Consider the following 22,086-nt stretch of genomic DNA (forward strand, 5'->3'; position numbering starts at 1 on the left):
CCCGCTGATACAAGGCAGGATGGATCCGTGACACCACCACCACCAGCCTGACCCGCTGATACAAGGCAGGATGGATCCGTGACACCAGCACCACCAGCCTGAGCCGCTGATACAAGGCAGGATGGATCCATGACACCACCACCACCAGCCTGAGCCGCTGATACAAGGCAGGATGGATCCATGACACCACCACCACCAGCCTGAGCCGCTGATACAAGGCAGGATGGATCCATGACACCACCACCACCAGCCTGACCCGCTGATACAAGGCAGGATGGAAACCATGACACCACCACCACCAGCCTGACCCGCTGATACAAGGCAGGATGGATCCATGACACCACCACCACCAGCCTGAGCCGCTGATACAAATCAGGATGGATCCATGACATCACCACCACCAGCCTGACCCGCTGATACAAGGCAGGATGGATCTATGACACCACCACCACCAGCCTGAGCCGCTGATACAAGGCAGGATGGATCCATGACACCACCACCACCAGCCTGAGCCGCTGATACAAGGCAGGATGGATCCATGACACCACCACCACCAGCCTGAGCCGCTGATACAAGGCAGGATGGATCCATGACACCACCACCACCAGCCTGACCCGCTGATACAAGGCAGGATGGATCCATGACACCAGCACCACCAGCCTGACCCGCTGATACAAGGCAGGATAGATCCATGACACCAGCACCACCAGCCTGAGCCGCTGATACAAGGCAGGATGGATCCATGACACCACCACCACCAGCCTGAGCCGCTGATACAAGGCAGGATGGATCCATGACACCACCACCACCAGCCTGACCCGCTGATACAAGGCAGGATGGATCCATGACACCACCACCACCACCAGCCTGACCCGCTGATACAAGGCAGGATGGACCCATGACACCACCACCACCAGCCTGAGCCGCTGATACAAGGCAGGATGGAAACCATGACACCACCACCACCAGCCTGAGCCGCTGATACAAGGCAGGATGGATCCATGACACCACCACCACCAGCCTGAGCCGCTGATACAAGGCAGGATGGATCCATGACACCACCACCAGCCTGAGCCGCTGATACAAGGCAGGATGGATCCATGACACCACCACCACCAGCCTGAGCCGCTGATACAAGGCAGGATGGATCCATGACACCACCAGCACCAGCCTGACCCGCTGATACAAGGCAGGATGGATCCGTGCTTTCATGTTGTTGTACCAAATTCTGACCCTACCATCCGAATGTCGCAGCAGAAATCGAGACTCATCAGACCAGGCAACGTTTTTTCCAATCTTCTACTGTCCAGTTTCGATGAGCTTGTGCAAATTATAGCCTCAGTTTCCTGTTCTTAGCTGAAAGGAGTGGCACCTGGTGTGGTCTTCTGCTGCTGTAGCCCATCTGCCTCAGAGTTGGACGTACTGTGCGTTCAGAGATGCTCTTCTGCCTACCTTGGGTGTAACGGTGGTGATTTGAGTCACTGTTGCCTTTCTATCAGCTCGAACCAGTCTGCCCATTCTCCTCTGACCTCTGGCATCAACAAGGCATTTCCGCCCACAGAACTGCCGCTCACTGGATGTTTTTTCTTTTTCGGACCATTCTCTGTAAACCCTAGAGATGGTTGTGCGTGAAAATCCCAGTAGATCAGCAGTTTCTGAAATACTCAGACCAGCCCTTCTGGCACCAACAACCATGCCACGTTCAAAGGCCACAAATCACCTTTCTTCCCCATACTGATGCTCGGGAGAACTGCAGGAGATTGTCTTCACCATGTCTACATGCCTAAATGCACTGCCGCCATGTGATTGGCTGATTAGAAATTAAGTGTTAACGAGCAGTTGGACAGGTGGACCTAATAAAGTGGCCGGTGAGTGTATATATATATATATAGAAGGGTCCTGCATAGACATCATATATATATGTGTTAATGATAGAGATTTCCTATCTACACGACCTCGGAGGCTTTTATTATAATATCATGAATGTCATTGAAAACCCTAATTATCCAGTAATGTCCTATAATACAGGGGGCCCAAGCCTTCTAGGGGCCCATGGCCACCCAAACCACCCACCAAATGTCATCCTGAGAAGGACCTTGTACATGGCGCCGGCTCAAGGTGGTGATGCATGTGATTATAATGATGTGTATAACCTCTCGCTGTCCCCGCAGACCCGTCTGTCTTCCATGTACCACCGGGACCTCCTGGGCATTAAAGCAACGCGGGAAAGCTGTGACCTGCAGCGATCATGGTAAGTGCTCCCTGTACAGGAAAGTATTCACACCCCGTACATTCTGCACTCGTTGTTTCATTGCAGCCAATTGGTCACAGCAAATGAGTTTGTTTATTGCTCATTAATGTGCGGTCACCCCCCCCAGTAATGTGCACTCACCCCCCCCAGTAATGTGCAGTCACCCCCCCCCAGTAATGTGCACTCACCCCCCCCAGTAATGTGCACTCACCCCTCCCCAGTAATGTGCACTCACCCTCCCCAGTAATGTGCACTCACCCCCCCCCCCAGTAATGTGCACTCACCCCTCCCAGGAATGTGCACTCACCCCCCCCCCCCAGTAATGTGCACTCACCCCCCCCCAGTAATGTGCAGTCACCCCCCCCCCAGTAATGTGCACTCACCCCCCCCAGTAATGTGCACTCACCCCCCCCAGTAATGTGCACTCACCCCCCCCCCCCTGTAATGTGCACTCACCCCCCCCAGTAATGTGCACTCACCCCCCCCCCCCAGTAATGTGCACTCACCCCTCCCAGGAATGTGCACTCACCCCCCCCCCCCAGTAATGTGCACTCACCCCCCCCAGTAATGTGCAGTCACCCCCCCCCCAGTAATGTGCACTCACCCCCCCAGTAATGTGCACTCACCCCCCCCTGTAATGTGCACTCACCCCCCCCCCCAGTAATGTGCACTCACCCCCCCCCCCAGTAATGTGCACTCACCCCTCCCAGGAATGTGCACTCACCCCCCCCCAGTAATGTGCACTCACCCTCCCCCAGGAATGTGCACTCAACCCCCCAGTAATGTGCACTCACCCCCCCCCCAGTAATATGCACTCACCCCCCCAGTAATGTGCACTCACCCCCCCCAGTAATGTGCACTCACCCCCCCAGTAATGTGCCCTCTGCCCCCCCCCAGTAATGTGCCCTCTCCCTCCCCCAGTAATGTGCCGTCAGCCTCCCTCAGTAATGTTCCCTCAGCCTCCCCCAGTAATGTGCACTCACCCCCCCCAGTAATGTGCCCTCAGTAATGTTCCCTCTGCCCCCCCAGTAATGTGCACTCACCCCCCCCCAGTAATGTGCCCTCAGCCTCCCTCAGTAATGTGCCCTCAGCCCCCAGTAATGTGCCCTCTGCCCCCAGTAATGTGCCCTCTGCCCCCCAGTAATGTGCCCTCTGCCCCTCCAGTATTGTGCCCTCTGCCCCCCCAGTAATGTGCCCCCTGCCCCCTAGCAATGTGCCCTCTGCCTCCCTCCAGTAATGTTCCCTTTGCCCCCCAGTAATGTGCCCTCTGCCGCCCCAGTAATGTCCCTCTGCCCCCCAGTAATGTGCCCTCTGTCGCCCCAGTAATGTGCCCTCTGCCTCCCCCCAGTAATGGGCCCTCTGCCCCCCCCAGTAATGTGCACTCTGCCCCCCCAGTAATGTGCCCTGTGCCTCCCCCCAGTAATATGCCCTCTGCCCCCAGTAATGTGCCCTCTGCCCCCCTCAGTAATGTGCCCTCTGCCCCCCAGTACTGTGCCCTCTGCCCCCCAGTAATGTGCCCTCTGCCCCCAGTAATGTGCCCTCTGCCCCCAGTAATGTGCCCTCTGCCCCCCCAGTAATGTGCACTCTGCCCCCCCAGTAATGTGCCCTGTGGCTCCCCCCAGTAATGTGCCCTCTGCTCCCCCCAGTAATGTGCCCTCTGCCTCCCCCCAATAATGTGCCCTCTGCCCCCCCCCAAGTAATGTGCACTCTGCCCCCCCAGTAATGTGCCCTCAGCCTCCCTCAGTAATGTGCCCTCTGCCCCCCAGTAATGCGCACTCTGCCCCCAGTAATGTGCCCTCTGCCTCCCCCCAGTAATGTGCCCTCTGCCCCCCCAGTAATGTGCACTCTGCCCCCCAGTAATGTGCCCTCTGCCCCCCCAGTAATGTGGCCTCAGCCTCCCCCAGTAATGTGCACTCTGCCCCCCCAGTAATGTGCACTCTGCTCCCCCCAATACTGTGCACTCTCCCCCCCCAGTAATGTGCCCTCTGCTCCCCCCCAGTAATGTGCCCTCTGCTCCCCCCATTAATGTGCACTCTGCCCCCCCCCAAGTAATGTGCACTCTGCCCCCCCAGTAATGTGCCCTCAGCCTCCCTCAGTAATGTGCCCTCTGCCCCCCAGTAATGTGCACTCTGCCCCCAGTAATGTGCCCTCTGCCTCCCCCCAGTAATGTGCACTCTGTCCCCCAGTAATGTGCACTCTGTCCCCCCAGTAATGTGCCCTCTGTCCCCCCAGTAATGTGCCCTCTGTTTCCCCCAGTAATGTGCCCTCTGTCCCCCCCAGTAATGTGTCCTCTGCCCCCCAGTAATGTGCACTCTGCCCCCCAGTAATGTGCCCTCTGCCTCCCCCAGTAATGTGCACTCTGCCCCCCGAGTAATATGCCCTCTGCCCCCCAGTAATGAGCACTCTGCCGCCCGAGTAATATTCCCTCTACCCCCCAGTAATATGCACTCTGCCCCCCAAGTAATATGCCCTCTGACCCCCAGTAATGTGCACTCTGCCCCCAAAGTAATATGCACTTTGACTCCCAGTAATGTGCCCTCTGCCCCCCAGCAATATGCACTTTGCCCCCCAGCAATGTGCACTGCGCCCCCCAGCAATGTGCACTGCGCCCCCCAGCAATGTGCACTCTGCCCCCAGTAATGTGCACTCTGCCCCCCAGCAATGTGCACTGCGCCCCCCACTAATGTGCCCTCTGCCCCCCAGTAATGTGCACTCTGCCCCCCAGTAATGTGTCCTCTGCCCCTCCAGTAATGTGTTCTCTGCCCCCCAGTAATGTGCCCTCTGCCCCCCCAGTAATGTGCCCTCTGCCTCCCCCAGTAATGTGCCCTCTGCCCCCCAGTAATGTGCCCTCTGCCCCCCAGTAATGTGCCCTCTGCCCCCCAGCAATGTGCACTCTGCCCCCCAGTAATGTGTCCTCTGCCACTCCAGTAATGTGCCCTCTGCCCCCCAGTAATGTGCCCTCTGCCTCCCCCAGTAATGTGCCCTCTGCCCCCCAGCAATGTGCACTCTGCCCCCCAGTAAAGTGCCCTCTGCCTCCCCCAGTAATGTGCCCTCTGCCCCCCAGCAATGTGCACTCTGCCCCCCAGTAATGTGCACTCTGCCCCCCAGTAATGTGTTCTCTGCCCCTCCAGTAATGTGTTCTCTGCCCCCCCAGTAATGTGCCCTCTGCCTCCCCCAGTAATGTGCCCTCTGCCTCCCCCAGTAATGTGCCCTATGCCCCCCAGTAATGTGCCCTCTGCCCCCCAGTAATGTGTCCTCTGCCCCCCAGTAATGTGCACTCTGCCCCCCAGTAATGTGCCCTCTGCCTCCCTCAGTAATGTGCACTCTGCCCCCCGAGTAATATGCCATCTGCCCCCCAGTAATGAGCACTCTGCCGCCCGAGTAATATTCCCTCTACCCCCCAGTAATATGCACTCTGCCCCCCAAGTAATATGCCCTCTGACCCCCAGTAATGTGCACTCTGCCCCCCGAGTAATATGCACTTTGCCCTCCCAGTAATGAGCCCTCTGCCCCCCAGCAATATGCACTTTGCCCCCCAGCAATGTGCACTGCGCCCCCCAGCAATGTGCACTGCGCCCCCCAGCAATGTGCACTGCGCCCCCCAGTAATGTGCCCTCTGCCCGCAGTAATGTGCACTCTGCCCCCCAGCAATGTGCACTGCGCCCCCCACTAATGTGCCCTCTGCCCCCCAGTAATGTGCCCTCTGCCCCCCAGTAATGTGTCCTCTGCCCCTCCAGTAATGTGTTCTCTGCCACTCCAGTAATGTGCCCTCTGCCCCCCAGTAATGTGTCCTCTGCCCCCCAGTAATGTGTCCTCTGCCACTCCAGTAATGTGCCCTCTGCCCCCCAGTAATGTGCCCTCTGCCTCCCCCAGTAATGTGCCCTCTGCCCCCAAGTAATGTGCCCTCTGCCCCCCAGTAATGTGCCCTCTGCCCCCCAGTAATGTGCCCTCTGCCCCCCAGTAATGTGCACTCTGCCCCCCAGTAATGTGCACTCTGCCCCCCAGTAATGTGTCCTCTGCCCCCCAGTAATGTGCCCTCTGCCTCCCCCAGTAATGTGCCCTCTGCCCCCAAGTAATGTGCCCTCTGCCTCCCCCAGTAATGTGCCCTCTGCCCCCCAGTAATGTGCCCTCTGCCCCCCAATAATGTGCCCTCTGCCCCCCAGTAATGTGCACTCTGCCCCCCAGTAATGTGTCCTCTGCCACTCCAGTAATGTGCCCTCTGCCCCCCAGTAATGTGCCCTCTGCCTCCCCCAGTAATGTGCCCTCTGCCCCCCAGTAATGTGCCCTCTGCCCCCCAGTAATGTGCCCTCTGCCCCCCAGTAATGTGTCCTCTGCCACTCCAGTAATGTGCCCTCTGCCCCCCAGTAATGTGCCCTCTGCCTCCCCCAGTAATGTGCCCTCTGCCCCCAAGTAATGTGCCCTCTGCCCCCCAGTAATGTGCCCTCTGCCCCCCAGTAATGTGTCCTCTGCCACTCCAGTAATGTGCCCTCTGCCCCCCAGTAATGTGCCCTCTGCCCCCCAGTAATGTGCCCTCTGCCTCCCCCAGTAATGTGCCCTCTGCCCCCAAGTAATGTGCCCTCTGCCCCCCAGTAATGTGCCCTCTGCCCCCCAGTAATGTGCCCTCTGCCCCCCAGTAATGTGTCCTCTGCCACTCCAGTAATGTGTCCTCTGCCACTCCAGTAATGTGCCCTCTGCCCCCCAGTAATGTGCCCTCTGCCTCCCCCAGTAATGTGCCCTCTGCCTCCCCCAGTAATGTGCCCTCTGCCCCCCAGTAATGTGCCCTCTGCCCCCCAGTAATGTGCACTCTGCCACTCCAGTAATGTGCCCTCTGCCCCCCAGTAATGTGCCCTCTGCCTCCCCCAGTAATGTGCCCTCTGCCCCCCAGTAATGTGCCCTCTGCCCCCCAGTAATGTGCCCTCTGCCCCCCAGTAATGTGTTCTCTGCCCCCCAGTAATGTGCACTCTGCCCCCCAGTAATGTGTCCTCTGCCACTCCAGTAATGTGCCCTCTGCCCCCAAGTAATGTGCCCTCTGCCTCCCCCAGTAATGTGCCCTCTGCCCCCCAGTAATGTGCCCTCTGCCTCCCCCAGTAATGTGCCCTCTGCCCCCCAGTAATGTGCCCTCTGCCTCCCCCAGTAATGTGCCCTCTGCCCCCCAGTAATGTGCCCTCTGCCCCCCAGTAATGTGCCCTCTGCCCCCCAGTAATGTGCACTCTGCCCCCCAGTAATGTGTCCTCTGCCACTCCAGTAATGTGCCCTCTGCCCCCCAGTAATGTGCCCTCTGCCTCCCCCAGTAATGTGCCCTCTGCCCCCCAGTAATGTGCCCTCTGCCCCCCAGTAATGTGCCCTCTGCCCCCCAGTAATGTGTCCTCTGCCACTCCAGTAATGTGCCCTCTGCCCCCCAGTAATGTGCCCTCTGCCTCCCCCAGTAATGTGCCCTCTGCCCCCAAGTAATGTGCCCTCTGCCCCCCAGTAATGTGCCCTCTGCCCCCCAGTAATGTGTCCTCTGCCACTCCAGTAATGTGCCCTCTGCCCCCCAGTAATGTGCCCTCTGCCCCCCAGTAATGTGCCCTCTGCCTCCCCCAGTAATGTGCCCTCTGCCCCCCAGTAATGTGCCCTCTGCCCCCCAGTAATGTGCCCTCTGGCCCCCAGTAATGTGTCCTCTGCCACTCCAGTAATGTGTCCTCTGCCACTCCAGTAATGTGCCCTCTGCCCCCCAGTAATGTGCCCTCTGCCTCCCCCAGTAATGTGCCCTCTGCCTCCCCCAGTAATGTGCCCTCTGCCCCCCAGTAATGTGCCCTCTGCCCCCCAGTAATGTGCCCTCTGCCCCCCAGTAATGTGCCCTCTGCCCCCCAGTAATGTGCCCTCTTTTCTTTACTGAATAAAAAATATTATATAATAATAATATTAATATATATAATAATATATTGATATATATAATAATAATATTTTCCATTGTGTATCTAATTCTGTGCTCGGGTCCTGTTTCTGGAGACGACCTTTTCCTGACCCTCATCAGACACTCAGTAAGCTGAGAAAAGCATTGCCTTGCATGCACAGCACTCGCCCTTGTGATTCTCCGCTCCTTCTGGCAGGGGGCAGGTTGGTTTATAAAGTTCATTTTCTGGGGATAGAAACTATGCATTTGTTTTCTAGCTGACAGCAGTGGGCGAGAGTCTGCATAGAGCTATGGGAACCTGTCATTAGGTTTGTTAGTGGAAATCTGGTGACAGTTTCCCTTTAAGTTAAATAAATGAAAGAGAGAAATAATTGAACATTAGGCCCGGGAGGCAGGACGCGAGATTCGTATTATGCAGAGGGAGTCTCTGTATTAGGGCAGCATTTGGGGGAAAGAGGAGTAAACTCTATGTCCCCTTTAGGGCTTGTACGCGCCCCAGCACTTCCTCATCGGTGACGCCTTCACGTTCATTGTGACCCTGAGGTCTGGACTAGTCCCTGGTAAAGCGGAAAACTCCTTTCATGATATAAAATATGTGAAAATTCTTAAACCCAGAACATTTTATATTTTCTAGAAAAGACGCTTTACGGCTCAGAATTGGTGAGGTCCATGTTTGTGGCGGAGGAAACCAGAGATAAATTTGAGCGGATGGATGTCACCATAAAGCGCGGGGATAAGGTAAGGAGTATGAAAAGGCAAAAAACAGGAGCCCTAAACTCCAAGAGCCCTGCCCGCTTGCCTCTGCATATCCAAATCTCTGTACAACCACTAAGACAGTCCCTCCCTAGACTGTACAGACATGTAACACATAAGGGGTAGTAAACAGTTCAGCTCACACCTGCAAGAGCCTATAGGGAACAGAAGTGCAAATACAGAAGAGTAGTCACTAATCAAAGCCAGGAATCAAATACTAAGAGCAAATAAAGCAGAGCAGAAAATCAGCAAAAACCAGCAAGGACTGAGCTGCACGCAGGATATTTATAGTAAGGATGACCCGGGTGGTAGGTGCAGGCACTCACAGGTCAGAGCCCGGCTGCCGTTGTGGTGATTACAACCACTAGAACATGGCTGTCACCGGTGGTCACAGTACATGCTCCGCAGAGGCGTGCACAGTACATGCTCCGCAGAGGCGTGCACAGTACATGCTCCGCAGAGGCGTGCACAGTACATGCTCCGCAGAGGCGTGCACAGTACATGCTCCGCAGAGGCGTGCACAGTAGATGCTCCGCAGAGGCGTGCACAGTACATGCTCCGCAGAGGCGTGCACAGTACATGCTCCGCAGAGGCGACAAGCATTGGTTCAGCTGACACCAACTGTGACCAGCAGAAGGGGTGATCGTGGCTGTTTAACCACATAGATGCCGTGGTCAATTGCATTTTTTAGTCACCAACCTTTACCCAATTAAAGTAATGGAAAAAAAACTGAAAGAAAACTGTATGTACCCCATAATGTATGTACCCCATAATGTATGTACCCCATAATGTATGTACCCCATAATATATGCACCCCTTAATGTATGTACCCCATAATGTATGTACTCCGTAATGTATGTACCCCGTAATATGTGTACCCCGTAATGTATGTACCCCGTAATGTATGCACCCCGTAATGTATGCACCCCGTAATGTATGCACCCCGTAATGTATGTACCCCGTAATGTATGCTCCCTGTAATGTATGTACCCCGTAATATATGCACCCCATAATGTATGTACCCCGTAATGTATGTACCCCGTAATGTATGTACCCCGTAATATATGCACCCCGTAATGTATGCACCCCGTAATGTATGCATCCCGTAATGTATGCACCCCGTAACGTATGCACCCCGTAATGTATGCACCCCGTAATGTATGTACCCCGTAATGTATGCACCCCGTAATGTATGCACCCCGTAATGTATGCAGCCCGTAACATATGCACCCCGTAATGTATGCACCCCGTAACCTATGCACCCCATAATGTATGCACCCCATAATGTATGCACCCTGTAATGTATGCACCCCGTAATGTATGCACCCCATAATGTATGTACCCCATAATGTATGTACCCCGTAATATATGCACCCCATAATCTATGCACCCCATAATCAATGCACCCCGTAATGTATGTACCCCGTAATGTATGTACCCCGTAATGTATGTACCCCGTAATGTATGTACCCCATAATGTATGTACCCCGTAATGTTTGTACCCCGTAATGTATGTAACCCATAATGTATGTACCCCATAATGTATGCACCCCGTAATATATGCACCCCATAATATATGCACCCCATAATGTATGCACCCTGTAATGTATTTACCCTGTAATGTATGTACCCCGTAATGTATGCTCCCCATAATGTATGTACCCCGTAATATATGCACCCCGTAATGTATGTACCCCGTAATGTATGTACCCCGTAATGTATGCACCCCGTAATGTATGCACCCCGTAATGTATGCACCCCGTAATGTATGTACCCCGTAATTACACAATATATAGACGTAAATTTAAAAAAGGTCTCAGAATATGGCGATGCAAAAAAAATGTTTTCTTAAACATAAGATCCCCAGGGCGTGTGTATTACCAGATGGTGGGCGGATCAGGGCGTGTGTATTACCAGATGGTGGGCGGATCAGGGCGTGTGTATTACCAGATGGTGGGCGGATCAGGGCGTGTGTATTACCAGATGGTGGGCGGATCAGGGCGTGTGTATTACCAGATGGTGGGCGGATCAGGGCGTGTGTATTACCAGATGGTGGGCGGATCAGGGCGTGTGTATTACCAGATGGTGGGCGGATCAGGGCGTGTGTATTACCAGATGGTGGGCGGATCAGGGCGTGTGTATTACCAGATGGTGGGCGGATCAGGGCGTGTGTATTACCAGATGGTGGGCGGATCAGGGCGTGTGTATTACCAGATGGTGGGCGGATCAGGGCGTGTGTATTACCAGATGGTGGGCGGATCAGGGCGTGTGTATTACCAGATGGTGGGCGGATCAGGCGTGTGTATTACCAGATGGTGGGCGGATCAGGGCGTGTGTATTACCAGATGGTGGGCGGATCAGGGCATGTGTATTACCAGATGGTGGGCGGATCAGGGCGTGTGTATTACCAGATGGTAGGCGGATCAGGGCGTGTGTATTACCAGATGGTGGGCGGATCAGGGCGTGTGTATTACCAGATGGTGGGCGGATCAGGGCGTGTGTATTACCAGATGGTGGGCGGATCAGGGCGTGTGTAATACCAGATGGTGGGCGGATCAGGGCGTGTGTATTACCAGATGGTGGGCGGATCAGGGCGTGTGTATTACCAGATGGTGGGCGGATCAGGGCGTGTGTATTACCAGATGGTGGGCGGATCAGGGCGTGTGTATTACCAGATGGTGGGCGGATCAGGGCGTGTGTATTACCAGATGGTGGGCGGATCAGGGCGTGTGTATTACCAGATGGTGGGCGGATCAGGGCGTGTGTATTACCAGATGGTGGGCGGATCAGGGCGTGTGTATTACCAGATGGTGGGCGGATCAGGGCGTGTGTATTACCAGATGGTGGGCGGATCAGGGCGTGTGTATTACCAGATGGTGGGCGGATCAGGGCGTGTGTATTACCAGATGGTGGGCGGATCAGGGCGTGTGTATTACCAGATGGTGGGCGGATCAGGGCGTGTGTATTACCAGATGGTGGGCGGATCAGGGCGTGTGTATTACCAGATGGTGGGCGGATCAGGGCGTGTGTATTACCAGATGGTGGGCGGATCAGGGCGTGTGTATTACCAGATGGTGGGCGGATCAGGGCGTGTGTATTACCAGATGGTGGGCGGATCAGGGCGTGTGTATTACCAGATGGTGGGCGGATCAGGCGTGTGTATTACCAGATGGTGGGCGGATCAGGGCGTGTGTATTACCAGATGGTGGGCGGATCAGGGCATGTGTATTACCAGATGGTGGGCGGATCAGGGCGTGTGTATTACCAGATGGTAGGCGGATCAGGGCGTGTGTATTACCAGATGGTGGGCGGATCAGGGCGTGTGTATTACCAGATGGTGGGCGGATCAGGGCGTGTGTATTACCAGATGGTGGGCGGATCAGGGCGTGTGTAATACCAGATGGTGGGCGGATCAGGGCGTGTGTATTACCAGATGGTGGGCGGATCAGGGCGTGTGTATTACCAGATGGTGGGCGGATCAGGGCGTGTGTATTACCAGATGGTGGGCGGATCAGGGCGTGTGTATTACCAGATGGTGGGCGGATCAGGGCGTGTGTATTACCAGATGGTGGGCGGATCAGGGCGTGTGTATTACCAGATGGTGGGCGGATCAGGGCGTGTGTATTACCAGATGGTGGGCGGATCAGGGCGTGTGTATTACCAGATGGTGGGCGGATCAGGGCGTGTGTATTACCAGATGGTGGGCGGATCAGGGCGTGTGTATTACCAGATGGTGGGCGGATCAGGGCGTGTGTATTACCAGATGGTGGGCGGATCAGGGGACGGTAATAAAGAATAACTCGTTCTGCAGAAATAACAAAGTTACAGCCGCGTTTAGATCAGCAGATAAAAGTCCTGGACCCCCAGGGACATTGACGACTTCCCCCTCTCCCCCGCAGAGGTCGGCCTGTCTGGAGGACACCAAGAAGATAGATATATACAAGGACATCCCGCAGATCACAGACCTCATCTCTGACAACTTCTTATGTACGGGGGGCACAGAGCCTCAGGTGGAGCCACCAACCTGCAGAGGTAAGTCACACTCCAAGTATTAGAAATAGGGTAAAATGTTGTGTGGACCTCGCCAGGGGCTTTGTACCAGGGAGGTAGGTCCTGCGGGAGGAGTGGCCTCAGAGGTGTGAGAGTCTCCGTGTCTTCTTCTTCCAGGTGATGGGGGGGGACCTCTTCTTGTTCAGTTCAGACAGCGCTACATTCAGGTAAGTGACCCACAAATACTCACGGTAGGTCCTATAATCCGCCCTGTGTATCAGAGGACCCAGGGAAGTCCTTGTTGGTTTTGTAAGGTTGAGCCTGCGCCATGACTGTGGGGGAACCCAGCAGCAGCAGTTTCTATTTGTACTGACTTCTCCTTTCCCGTTCAGGTGGGTGTCATCAGCTGGGGGACCATCAACAGTTGTATTGGACCCAAAAGGAAACCTGAACCAGTACCGGCGCTGTCTCGGGACTTCCATACTGACCTGTTCCACATGATGGATTGGCTGAAAGAAATGCTAAGGGAAGACCTAGAATTCCTGAACTGAAGCTTCTGGGTGCTAAAGCCGAACCAATAACGAGGTCAAAAAGTGATGCGAAAAAAACTTTCAGAAAGCGATAATAATGCAAAGTAACATAAAATCATCTGTGCAAAAAATATCACAAGTTTTGAATAAAAAATGGCGTCTTCCCGTTACTGTGATTTGTTATATGGTAAAATGGATGTATAAATCCCGGGAGGGGCCGGTGGTGACCCGTCTCTCATGGTCAATATAGAAACAATGGTCGAATACATGGTAGGTGGAGGAACCTCATAGGACATCTACCACCAGGATGAAGGACTGTAAACCAAGTACTGACATACTGGTGTGCGCCCCCTCTGGCAGGATCTGCTCCTCTTTTAGCTTCTTATTGTTTTTTTTGTTTTTTTTTTAAGTTTTTTTAAAATTATGCAAATGTCTGAGGGGCTCCAGGCTCCATAAGTGTTAATAGTCTGGAGCCCCTCAGGCTCATTTGCATAATTTTAAAGTCTTCTCTGCTCCAGGACATCCATGTAATGTCCCCCCTCTCAGAGGAGGGAGAGGGAGGAGGAGAATGAGTTATTACTCTACTGCCACAGCTCCTCCTGTTCGGCAGAGCTCAGCGATGTAAAGAAAGAATCATTGAGGGTCTGCACTCAGTATAAACGTAGGTAGCAGGACGGCTGAATCAGTTGTTGAACATTCAAGGTATAATGATGGCTTGGGCACAGGGAGGACAGACAGGACAGTGAGCCCTAAACTGAGCCCCCCAAAACTGTCACCTGCCTACTTACCTCATGTACCCTAGGCTGATACCGGACAACCACAAGACAAATGTTACCCTAGAATGATGGTATAAAAATACAAGTCCCTACAATAAAAACACAAATAAAAAAATAGTAAAACCAAGTTCTATAAAAACAGTTTAGAATAAGTTTCTGCCTGGTGGCCCTTATACGAGGCGCGACGTTTACTTGTTCTTGTCATTTCAAGTGTTTGAGGGATTTGTTTTAAATGAGACTGTTGGGACTGGGGGAAATCAGTAAATTTGGGTAAATTAATGATTTACTGATAACAGGGGTGGGGATCTCATCATTGAGACCGCCACCGATCAGCAAGTTAGGCCCTATCCTGTAGATAGGGCTTAACTTAAATTCATGTGAAAACCTCTTTAATGGCACATTCTCAGATTGGGTTGATGTTACCAGTGGAGGCCACAGGGGTCAGTATTGGGGCCACTTCTTTTTAATATTTTTATTAATGACCTTGTAGTGGGTTTACACAGTCAAGTTTCAATATTTGCAGATGATACTAAGCTGTGTAAAGTAATAAATACTGAAGTCGATAGTTTAGCATTACACAGGGATATGTGGAAGCTTGAGGGATGGGCAGAGAAATGGTTGATGAGGTTTAATGTAGATAAATGTAAAGTTATGCACTTGGGACATGGAAACAAAAAGTATAATTATGTTCTAAACGGTCGATTACTTAGTAAAACTGAAGCTGAAAAGGACTTGGGCGTATTGGTGGATGGTAAACTTAACTGTAGTGACCAGAGCCAGGCGGCTGCTGCTAAAGCAAATAAAATCATGGGATGTATCAAGAAAGGAATAGATTCTCATGATAAAGACTAGAGATGGGCGAATTTGTTAAAATTCGTTTCATCCCGATTCGTCGAATTTTACGAAAAAATTTGATTCGACCCGAATCGAATCAAAACGAATCACATTAAAAAACCAGGCATTTCCTGGCTGCAGAGAGCCTGCAGGGTGCTGTAGAACGTTGTGCCATGCTTAAATATACATAGGGAGCGCGGTTTGGTCTTCAAACAATGCTGTGTTTTAGTATGACATGCACATGACAATTTATTAGCAGAGCTGTCCTAAGACAGATCGGAGCCTTATAGGTCAGGCCTAAAACATAACTTTTATTTCGTCGATAAAAGATTAAATCATAAAGTTTTGACACACATTGTTAAAAACCGCAAGTGTGAGGCTGTAAACTGTCCTACTCTGATAAGTAATGCTGGGTGTAGACTCAGCCTATAGATGTATATCTGGGTCCCTGCAGCGACCCATTAATTAGACAGCCTCAGACCAAGCACGTTAAAAGCCATACAATAGCCCCCCCGCCTTGTTTCGCCGGAGAACCAGCGTCATCAGGGGATCGGGGCTAATGAGTTGTGGGAGGAGCTAGGGTAGGTATTTATAGGTTTTAGGGCGGTTCCCATCCCATCCCGATCCCCTGATGAGGCTGTCTAATTAATGGGTCGCTGCAGGGACCCAGATATACATCTATAGGCTGAGTCTACACCCAGCATTACTTATCAGAGTAGGACAGTTTACAGCCTCACACTTGCGGTTTTTAACAATGTGTATCAAAACTTTATGATTTCATCTTTTATCGACGAAATAAAAGTTATGTTTTAGGCCTGACCAATAAGGCTCCAATCTGTCTTAGGACAGCTCTGTTAATAAATTGTCATTGCCTTGGCAGTCCTAAAAGGGCTCCTTTTTGTAAAAAACATGCACATGACAGCCGCCGCTCTTAGATACGCTTCACTCTTCACTTCCATGTGCACTTACAGAGGCCAACTTCCCCAAATAAGCGACGCGGGAACGCAGCCTGACAAGGTAACGTCTGTGCCGGCTCGAAAGGACCGAGCTGAGGGCCAAGATCCCACTATAACTTCACAGAGTGCAGTCTATTACACTGACATCAGATGATTCCATAGATTACGACAGAACCTGTTCTGTTACACGCGGATACATGTAGAAACCCCCCAAAAGAGTGCAGAGGGTGTCGGCAGTAATTTTGCATTGACGTCACTGATCATTTTGCCGCTTTTAATCGGTTAATAATCCATCAGTATTGCTAAAGCCAAAAACAAACAGGAGTTGATCCAGAATAGACATGAGCAGTAAATGGGATACTTGCATGTCCTCTGTGTTCTGTATCCACTGCTGCTTTTGGCTCAATCCTGAGGCTTTTCATTCCTTCTGACAGATGAAATGAAGGGGAAAACCAAACATAGCGGCAACGTCATAGAGCGATGGAGGGTGAAAACAGCATTATGGAAATCACAGGGTGTTCCAGGGAGACAGCGGTCATTTGGCAGCAGCATGAGTAGGCCGCAGAGTGGCACAATGACAAATTATGGAGGTGGCGGAAACATGGTAGACCACAAAGTGGCACAATGATAAGAGTGTGGAGGTGGCGACAGAAGAAGCAGCAGCAGGAGTCCACAGGTGTCAGCAACAGGGAAAGCCACAGAGTCGCACAATGAATTAGTGTGGAAGTGGCATCAACAGCAGGATCCCACAGGTGGCAGCAACATGGTGGCAGTAACAGGGAAAGCCACAGAGTGGCACAATTATATAGTGTGGAGGTGGCATCAGCAGCAGCAGCAACAGGAGGCCACAAAGTGGCACAATGATAATAGTGTGGAGGTGGTGACAGAAGAAGCAGCAGCAGCAGGAGTCCACAGGTGTCAGCAACATGGTGGCAGCAACAGGGAATGCCACAGAGTGGCACAATGATATAGTGTGAAGGTGGCATCAGAAGCAGCAGGAGCCCGCAGAGTGGCACAATGACATAGTGTGAAGGTGGCATCAGAAGCAGCAACAGCACGAGCCCACAGAGTGGCACAATGATATAGTGTGAAGGTGGCATCAGAAGCAGCAGGAGCCAGCAGAGTGGCACAATGATATAGTGTGAAGGTGGCATCATTAGCAGCAGCAGAAGCAGGTGTAGCACAATGATATAGTGTGAAGGTGGCATCAGAAGCAGCAGGTGCTTGCAGAGTGGCACAATGATATAGTGCGTTGGTGGCATCAGTAGCAGCAGGAGCCCGCAGAGTGGCACAATGATATAGTGTGTTGGTGGCATCAGAAGCAGCAGGAGCCCGCAGAGTGGCACAATGATATAGTGTGAAGGTGGCATCAGAAGCAGCAGGAGCCTGCAGAGTGGCACAATGATATAGTGCGTTGGTGGCATCAGTAGCAGCAGCAGCAGGAGCCCACAGAGTGCCCAGCCCGCAGGCTTAAGGTTTAAGCCGGTGGGCTGCAGGACTGGCTGTGCTCCATACATCAGGAGCGCAGCCCCTCCTGCTGCCCTTTAACCCGGGCCACCGATTGGTTGCCCATTTGGCCACTGGGGGCAGTGGTCTGCTGGTTATTAAAGTTTGAGCGCGGAGCTAGTCCTTCCTCTTTTGACTGCTCTGCGTTCAAGAGACTTTGGCCCCGCAAGTATGGCGGACCCGGCGTTATTAGCCTTACTGGAGGAGAAGCTGAGGAGAGAGAAGTCCGGCTGGACATGTGCCTACCGATGGGTTGTTCAATATCTTGCAAATTGTTTGAAATGTTCGGCAGTTTTTTAGAATGGGTAGTTCGTTGGGAGTCTGGTTCGAACTGGGTCATTCACTATTTGGATGATTTCCTATTTGTAGGAGCAAAGGATTCGCCTGACTGTTTGCGGCTGTTGAATTTGTTCCGTCATTTGGCAGGATATTTTGGCGTCCCCTTGTCGGCGGAGAAGACTGAGGGTCCTTACCCACCAGTTAACCTTTTTAGGCATTTTGATAAATACTAAGGATATCACTCTCAGTCTTCCGGCCGATAAGTTGGAGCGTTTACGAGGTGACATTGATTTTTGTCTTATTTCGCTTACAATCATTGTTGGGTCAGTTGGCCTTTGCTTGTAGGATTTTTCCTATGGGCAGGGTGTTTGCAAGAAGGCTGTCTATGGCTACGGCTGGTACGACCAAGCCTTATCATCACATCCGTTTGACGACAGTGCTAAAAGATGATTTGAAGGTTCGGAGGTCTTTTTTGACAGATTATAGCGGTGTTTCGGCTTTTCTGGAACCTGAGATGGATAATGCAGATTTACAGTTGTATACTGATGCAGCTGGGTCCATTGGTTATGGGGCCATCTTCGGCAAACAGTGGTCGGCTGAGCGTTGGCCGCCGCAGTGGTTGGAGATGGGTCTTAATAAAAATCTGACGCTGTTGGAATTGTTTCCTATTGTGGTTGCGGTGGAGCTGTGGGGTTTGGAGATGGAGAATAAGAGGATTCGGTTCTGGTCTGACAACGAAGGTACAGTACAAGCCTTGAATAACCTCACGTCAAGTTCTTTGCAGGTTTTAGCACTGCTGCGGCATCTGGTGTTGCGTTGTTTATAACTCAATATTGTGTTCAGGGCCAGACATGTTCCTGGCGAGGTTAATGTGGTTGCTGACGTGTTGTCTCGTTTTCAGCTCCAGCGTTTCAGGGATTTCCAACCCCTGGCGGACCTGGAAGGGTCCCCCTGCCCCCCTTTCCTGTGGGACCTAGTGGTCAGCTGTTGACTCCTTTGCTCCAGACCTCTTTGGCGGAAAGCACGTGGAACAGCCATGGTAAGGCGTGGGGCGAGTGGTATAGCATGCTGACGGAGGAGCGGGGGGAGCGGGTATCATTGGCCAAGGTCAATACGTTGCTTTATATAGCTCGACTGCACACTGAAGGTGTGTCTATAGCAGCGGTTAAAAAACAGCTGGCCGGGGTTTCATTTATCTTTAAATTGTGGGGGATCCAGGATGTTACAAAGGATTTACAGATAAAATTGCTGCTAAGGGGGTGAGAGAAGGAGCCAGTCCGCAGGGACGCTCGTAGGCCGGTTTCGTTTGCATTGCTGCAGCGATTGCGCATGGCGGCTGTGGATGTGTGCTCTTCTCCATTCCAGGTGTTATTGTTGCAATGCAGTTTTGCGCTGGCTTTCTTTTGCGTCCTGTGGGTCAGTGAGTTGGTTGCTCCATCGGGCCGCGCTCCGGCTAGCTTGGGTGAAGGAGACGTTCTGCTAGTGGGGGACTTCGTCAAAGTGCATGTCAAGAAGTCTAAAACTGACATATATGGCACCGGGTGTTGGCTTTCGGTGGGTAGTCTGGGAAGCCCCTTTTGCCCTTTTCAACTCTTGGGAAGTTTTATAGCGCAGCGCCCAAAAGCGCCAGCTTTTCTGTGCCATCAGGATGGTTCCCCTCTCAGAAAATTTGTGCAGAGTGGCACAATGACATAGTGTGAAGGTGGCATCAGAAGCAGCAGGAGCCTGCAGAGTGGCACAATGACATAGTGTGAAGGTGGCATCAGAAGCAGCAGGAGCCTGCAGAGAAGCACAATGATATAGTGTGAAGGTGGCATCAGAAGCAGCAGGAGCCCGCAGAGTGGCACAATGATATAGTGTGAAGGTGGCATCAGAAGCACTAGGAGCCTGCAGAGTGGCACAATGATATAGTGCATTGGTGGCATCAGTAGCAGCAGCAGCAGGAGCCCACAGAGTGGCACAATGATAGAGTGTGAAGGTGGCATCAGAAGCAGGAGGAGCCCGCAGAGTGGCACAATGATATAGTGTGTTGGTGGCATTAAAAGCAGCAGCAGGAGCCCGCAGAGTGGCACAATGATATAGTGTGAAGGTGGCATCAGTAGCAACAGCAGCAGGAGGAGCCCACAGAGTGGCACAATGATATAGTGTGTTGGTGGCATCAGAAGCAGCAGGAGCCTGCAAAGTGGCACAATGGTATAGTATGAAGGTGGCATCAGAAGCAGCAAGAGTGGCACAATGATATAGTGTGTTGGTGGCATCAAAAGCAGTAGCAGCAAGAGCGCACAGAGTGGCACAATGATATAGTGTGAAGGTGGCCTTAGAAGCTGCAAGAGCGGCAGAGTGGCACAATGATATAGTGTGAAGGTGGCATCAAAAGCAGCAGCAGCAGGAGCATGCAGAGTGGCAGAATGATATAGTGTGAAGGTGGCATCAGAAGCAGCAGCAGGAGCCCGCAGAGTGGCACAATGATATAGTGTGAAGGTGGCATCAGAAGCAGCAGCAGCAGGAGCCCGCAGAGTGGCACAATGATATAGTGTGAAGGTGGCATCAGAAGCAGCAGAAGGAGCCCGCAGAGTGGCACAATGATATAGTGTGAAGGCGGCATCAGAAGCAGCAGCAGGAACCCGCAGAGTGGCACAATGATATAGTGTGAACGTGGCATCAGAAGCAGCAGCAGAAGCCTGCAGAGTGGCACAATGATATAGTGTGAAGGTAGCATCAGAAGCAGCAGCAGGAGGAGCCCACAGAATGGCAAAATGAAATAGTGCATTGGTGGCATTAGTAGCAGCAGCAGCAGGAGCCCACAGAGTGGCACAATGATATAGTGTGAAGGTGGCATCAGAAGCAGCAGGAGCCCGCAGAGTGGCACAATGATATAGTGTGTTCCTGGCATTACAAGCAGCAGCAGCAGCAGGGGCCCACAGAGTGGCACAATGATATAGTGTGAAGGTGGCATCAGTAGCAGCAGCAGGAGGAGCCCACAGAATGACAAAATGAAATAGTGTGTTGGTGGCTTCAGAAGCAGCAGCAGCAGGAGCCCGCAGAGTGGCACAATGATATAGTGTGAAGGTGGCATCAGAAGCAGCAGGAGCCTGCAGAGTGGCACAATGATATAGTGTGAAGGTGGCATCAGAAGTAGCACGAGTGGCAGAGTGGCACAATGATATAATGTGTTGGTGGCATCAAAAGCAGCAGCAGCAGGAGCCCACAGAGTGGCACAATGATATAGTGTGAAGGTGGCATCAGAAGCTGCAAGAGCAGCAGAGTGGCACAATGATATAGTGTGAAGGTGGCATCAGAAGCTGCAAGAGCGGCAGAGTGGCACAATGATATAGGGTGTTGGTGGCATCAGAAGCAGCAGCAGCAGGAGCCCGCAGAGTGGCACAATGATATAGCGTGAAGGTGGCATCAGAAGCAGCAACAGGGGCCCGCAGAGTGGCACAATGATATAGTGTGAAAGTGGCATCAGAAGCAGCAGCAGGAGCCCGCAGAGTGGCAAAATGATATAGTGTGAAGGCGGCATCAGAAGCAGCAGCAGGAGCCCGCAGAGTGGCACCATGATATAGTGTGTTGGTGGCATCAGAAGCAGCAGCAGGAGCCCGCAGAGTGGCACAATGATATAGTGTGAAGGTGGCATCAGAAGCAGCAGCAGGAGCCTGCAGAGTGGCACAATGATATAGTGTGATGGTGGCATCAGAAGCAGCAGGAGCCTGCAGAGTGGTACAATGATATAGTGCGTTGGTGGCATCAGTAGCAGCAGCAGCAGGAGCCCACAGAGTGGCACAATGAAATAGTGTGAAGGTGGCATCAGAAGCAGCAGGAGCCCGCAGAGTGGCACAATGATATAGTGTGTTCCTGGCATTACAAGCAGCAGCAGCAGCAGGAGCCCACAGAGTGGCACAATGATAAAGTGTGAAGGTGGCATCAGTAGCAGCAGCAGGAGGAGCCCACAGAATGGCACAATGAAATAGTGTGTTGGTGGCATCAGAAGCAGCAGCAGCAGCAGGAGCCCGCAGAGTGGCACAATGATATAATGTGTTGGTGGCATCAAAAGCAGCAGCAGCAGGAGCCCACAGAGTGGCACAATGATATAGTGTGAAGGTGGCATCAGAAGCTGCAAGAGCAGCAGAGTGGCACAATGATATAGTGTGAAGGTGGCATCAGAAGCTGCAAGAGCGGCAGAGTGGCACAATGATATAGGGTGTTGGTGGCATCAGAAGCAGCAGCAGCAGGAGCCCGCAGAGTGGCACAATGATATAGCGTGAAGGTGGCATCAGAAGCAGCAACAGGGGCCCGCAGAGTGGCACAATGATAT

The 22,086-nt window shown here is 52.6% G+C and overlaps 1 protein-coding gene across 1 annotated transcript in view; it reads left to right on the forward strand.

Annotated features, from left to right (window-relative positions):
• The window catches only part of LOC140077903 (complement factor B-like), a 30,915-nt gene extending 17,325 nt beyond the window's left edge, over nt 1–13,590 (forward strand). The window contains exons 14-18 of the mRNA XM_072125506.1: nt 2,172–2,251; nt 8,782–8,885; nt 12,800–12,932; nt 13,068–13,117; nt 13,283–13,590. Of these exons, the coding sequence (XP_071981607.1) occupies nt 2,172–2,251; nt 8,782–8,885; nt 12,800–12,932; nt 13,068–13,117; nt 13,283–13,441 (526 nt within the window). The 3' untranslated portion in view covers nt 13,442–13,590. The remainder of the gene's footprint in view (nt 1–2,171; nt 2,252–8,781; nt 8,886–12,799; nt 12,933–13,067; nt 13,118–13,282) is intronic.
• The last annotated feature ends 8,496 nt before the right edge of the window (nt 13,591–22,086 follow it).

This window comes from Engystomops pustulosus, chromosome 9 (genome assembly GCF_040894005.1).
Source record: "Engystomops pustulosus chromosome 9, aEngPut4.maternal, whole genome shotgun sequence".
Classification (NCBI taxonomy): domain Eukaryota; kingdom Metazoa; phylum Chordata; class Amphibia; order Anura; family Leptodactylidae; genus Engystomops; species Engystomops pustulosus.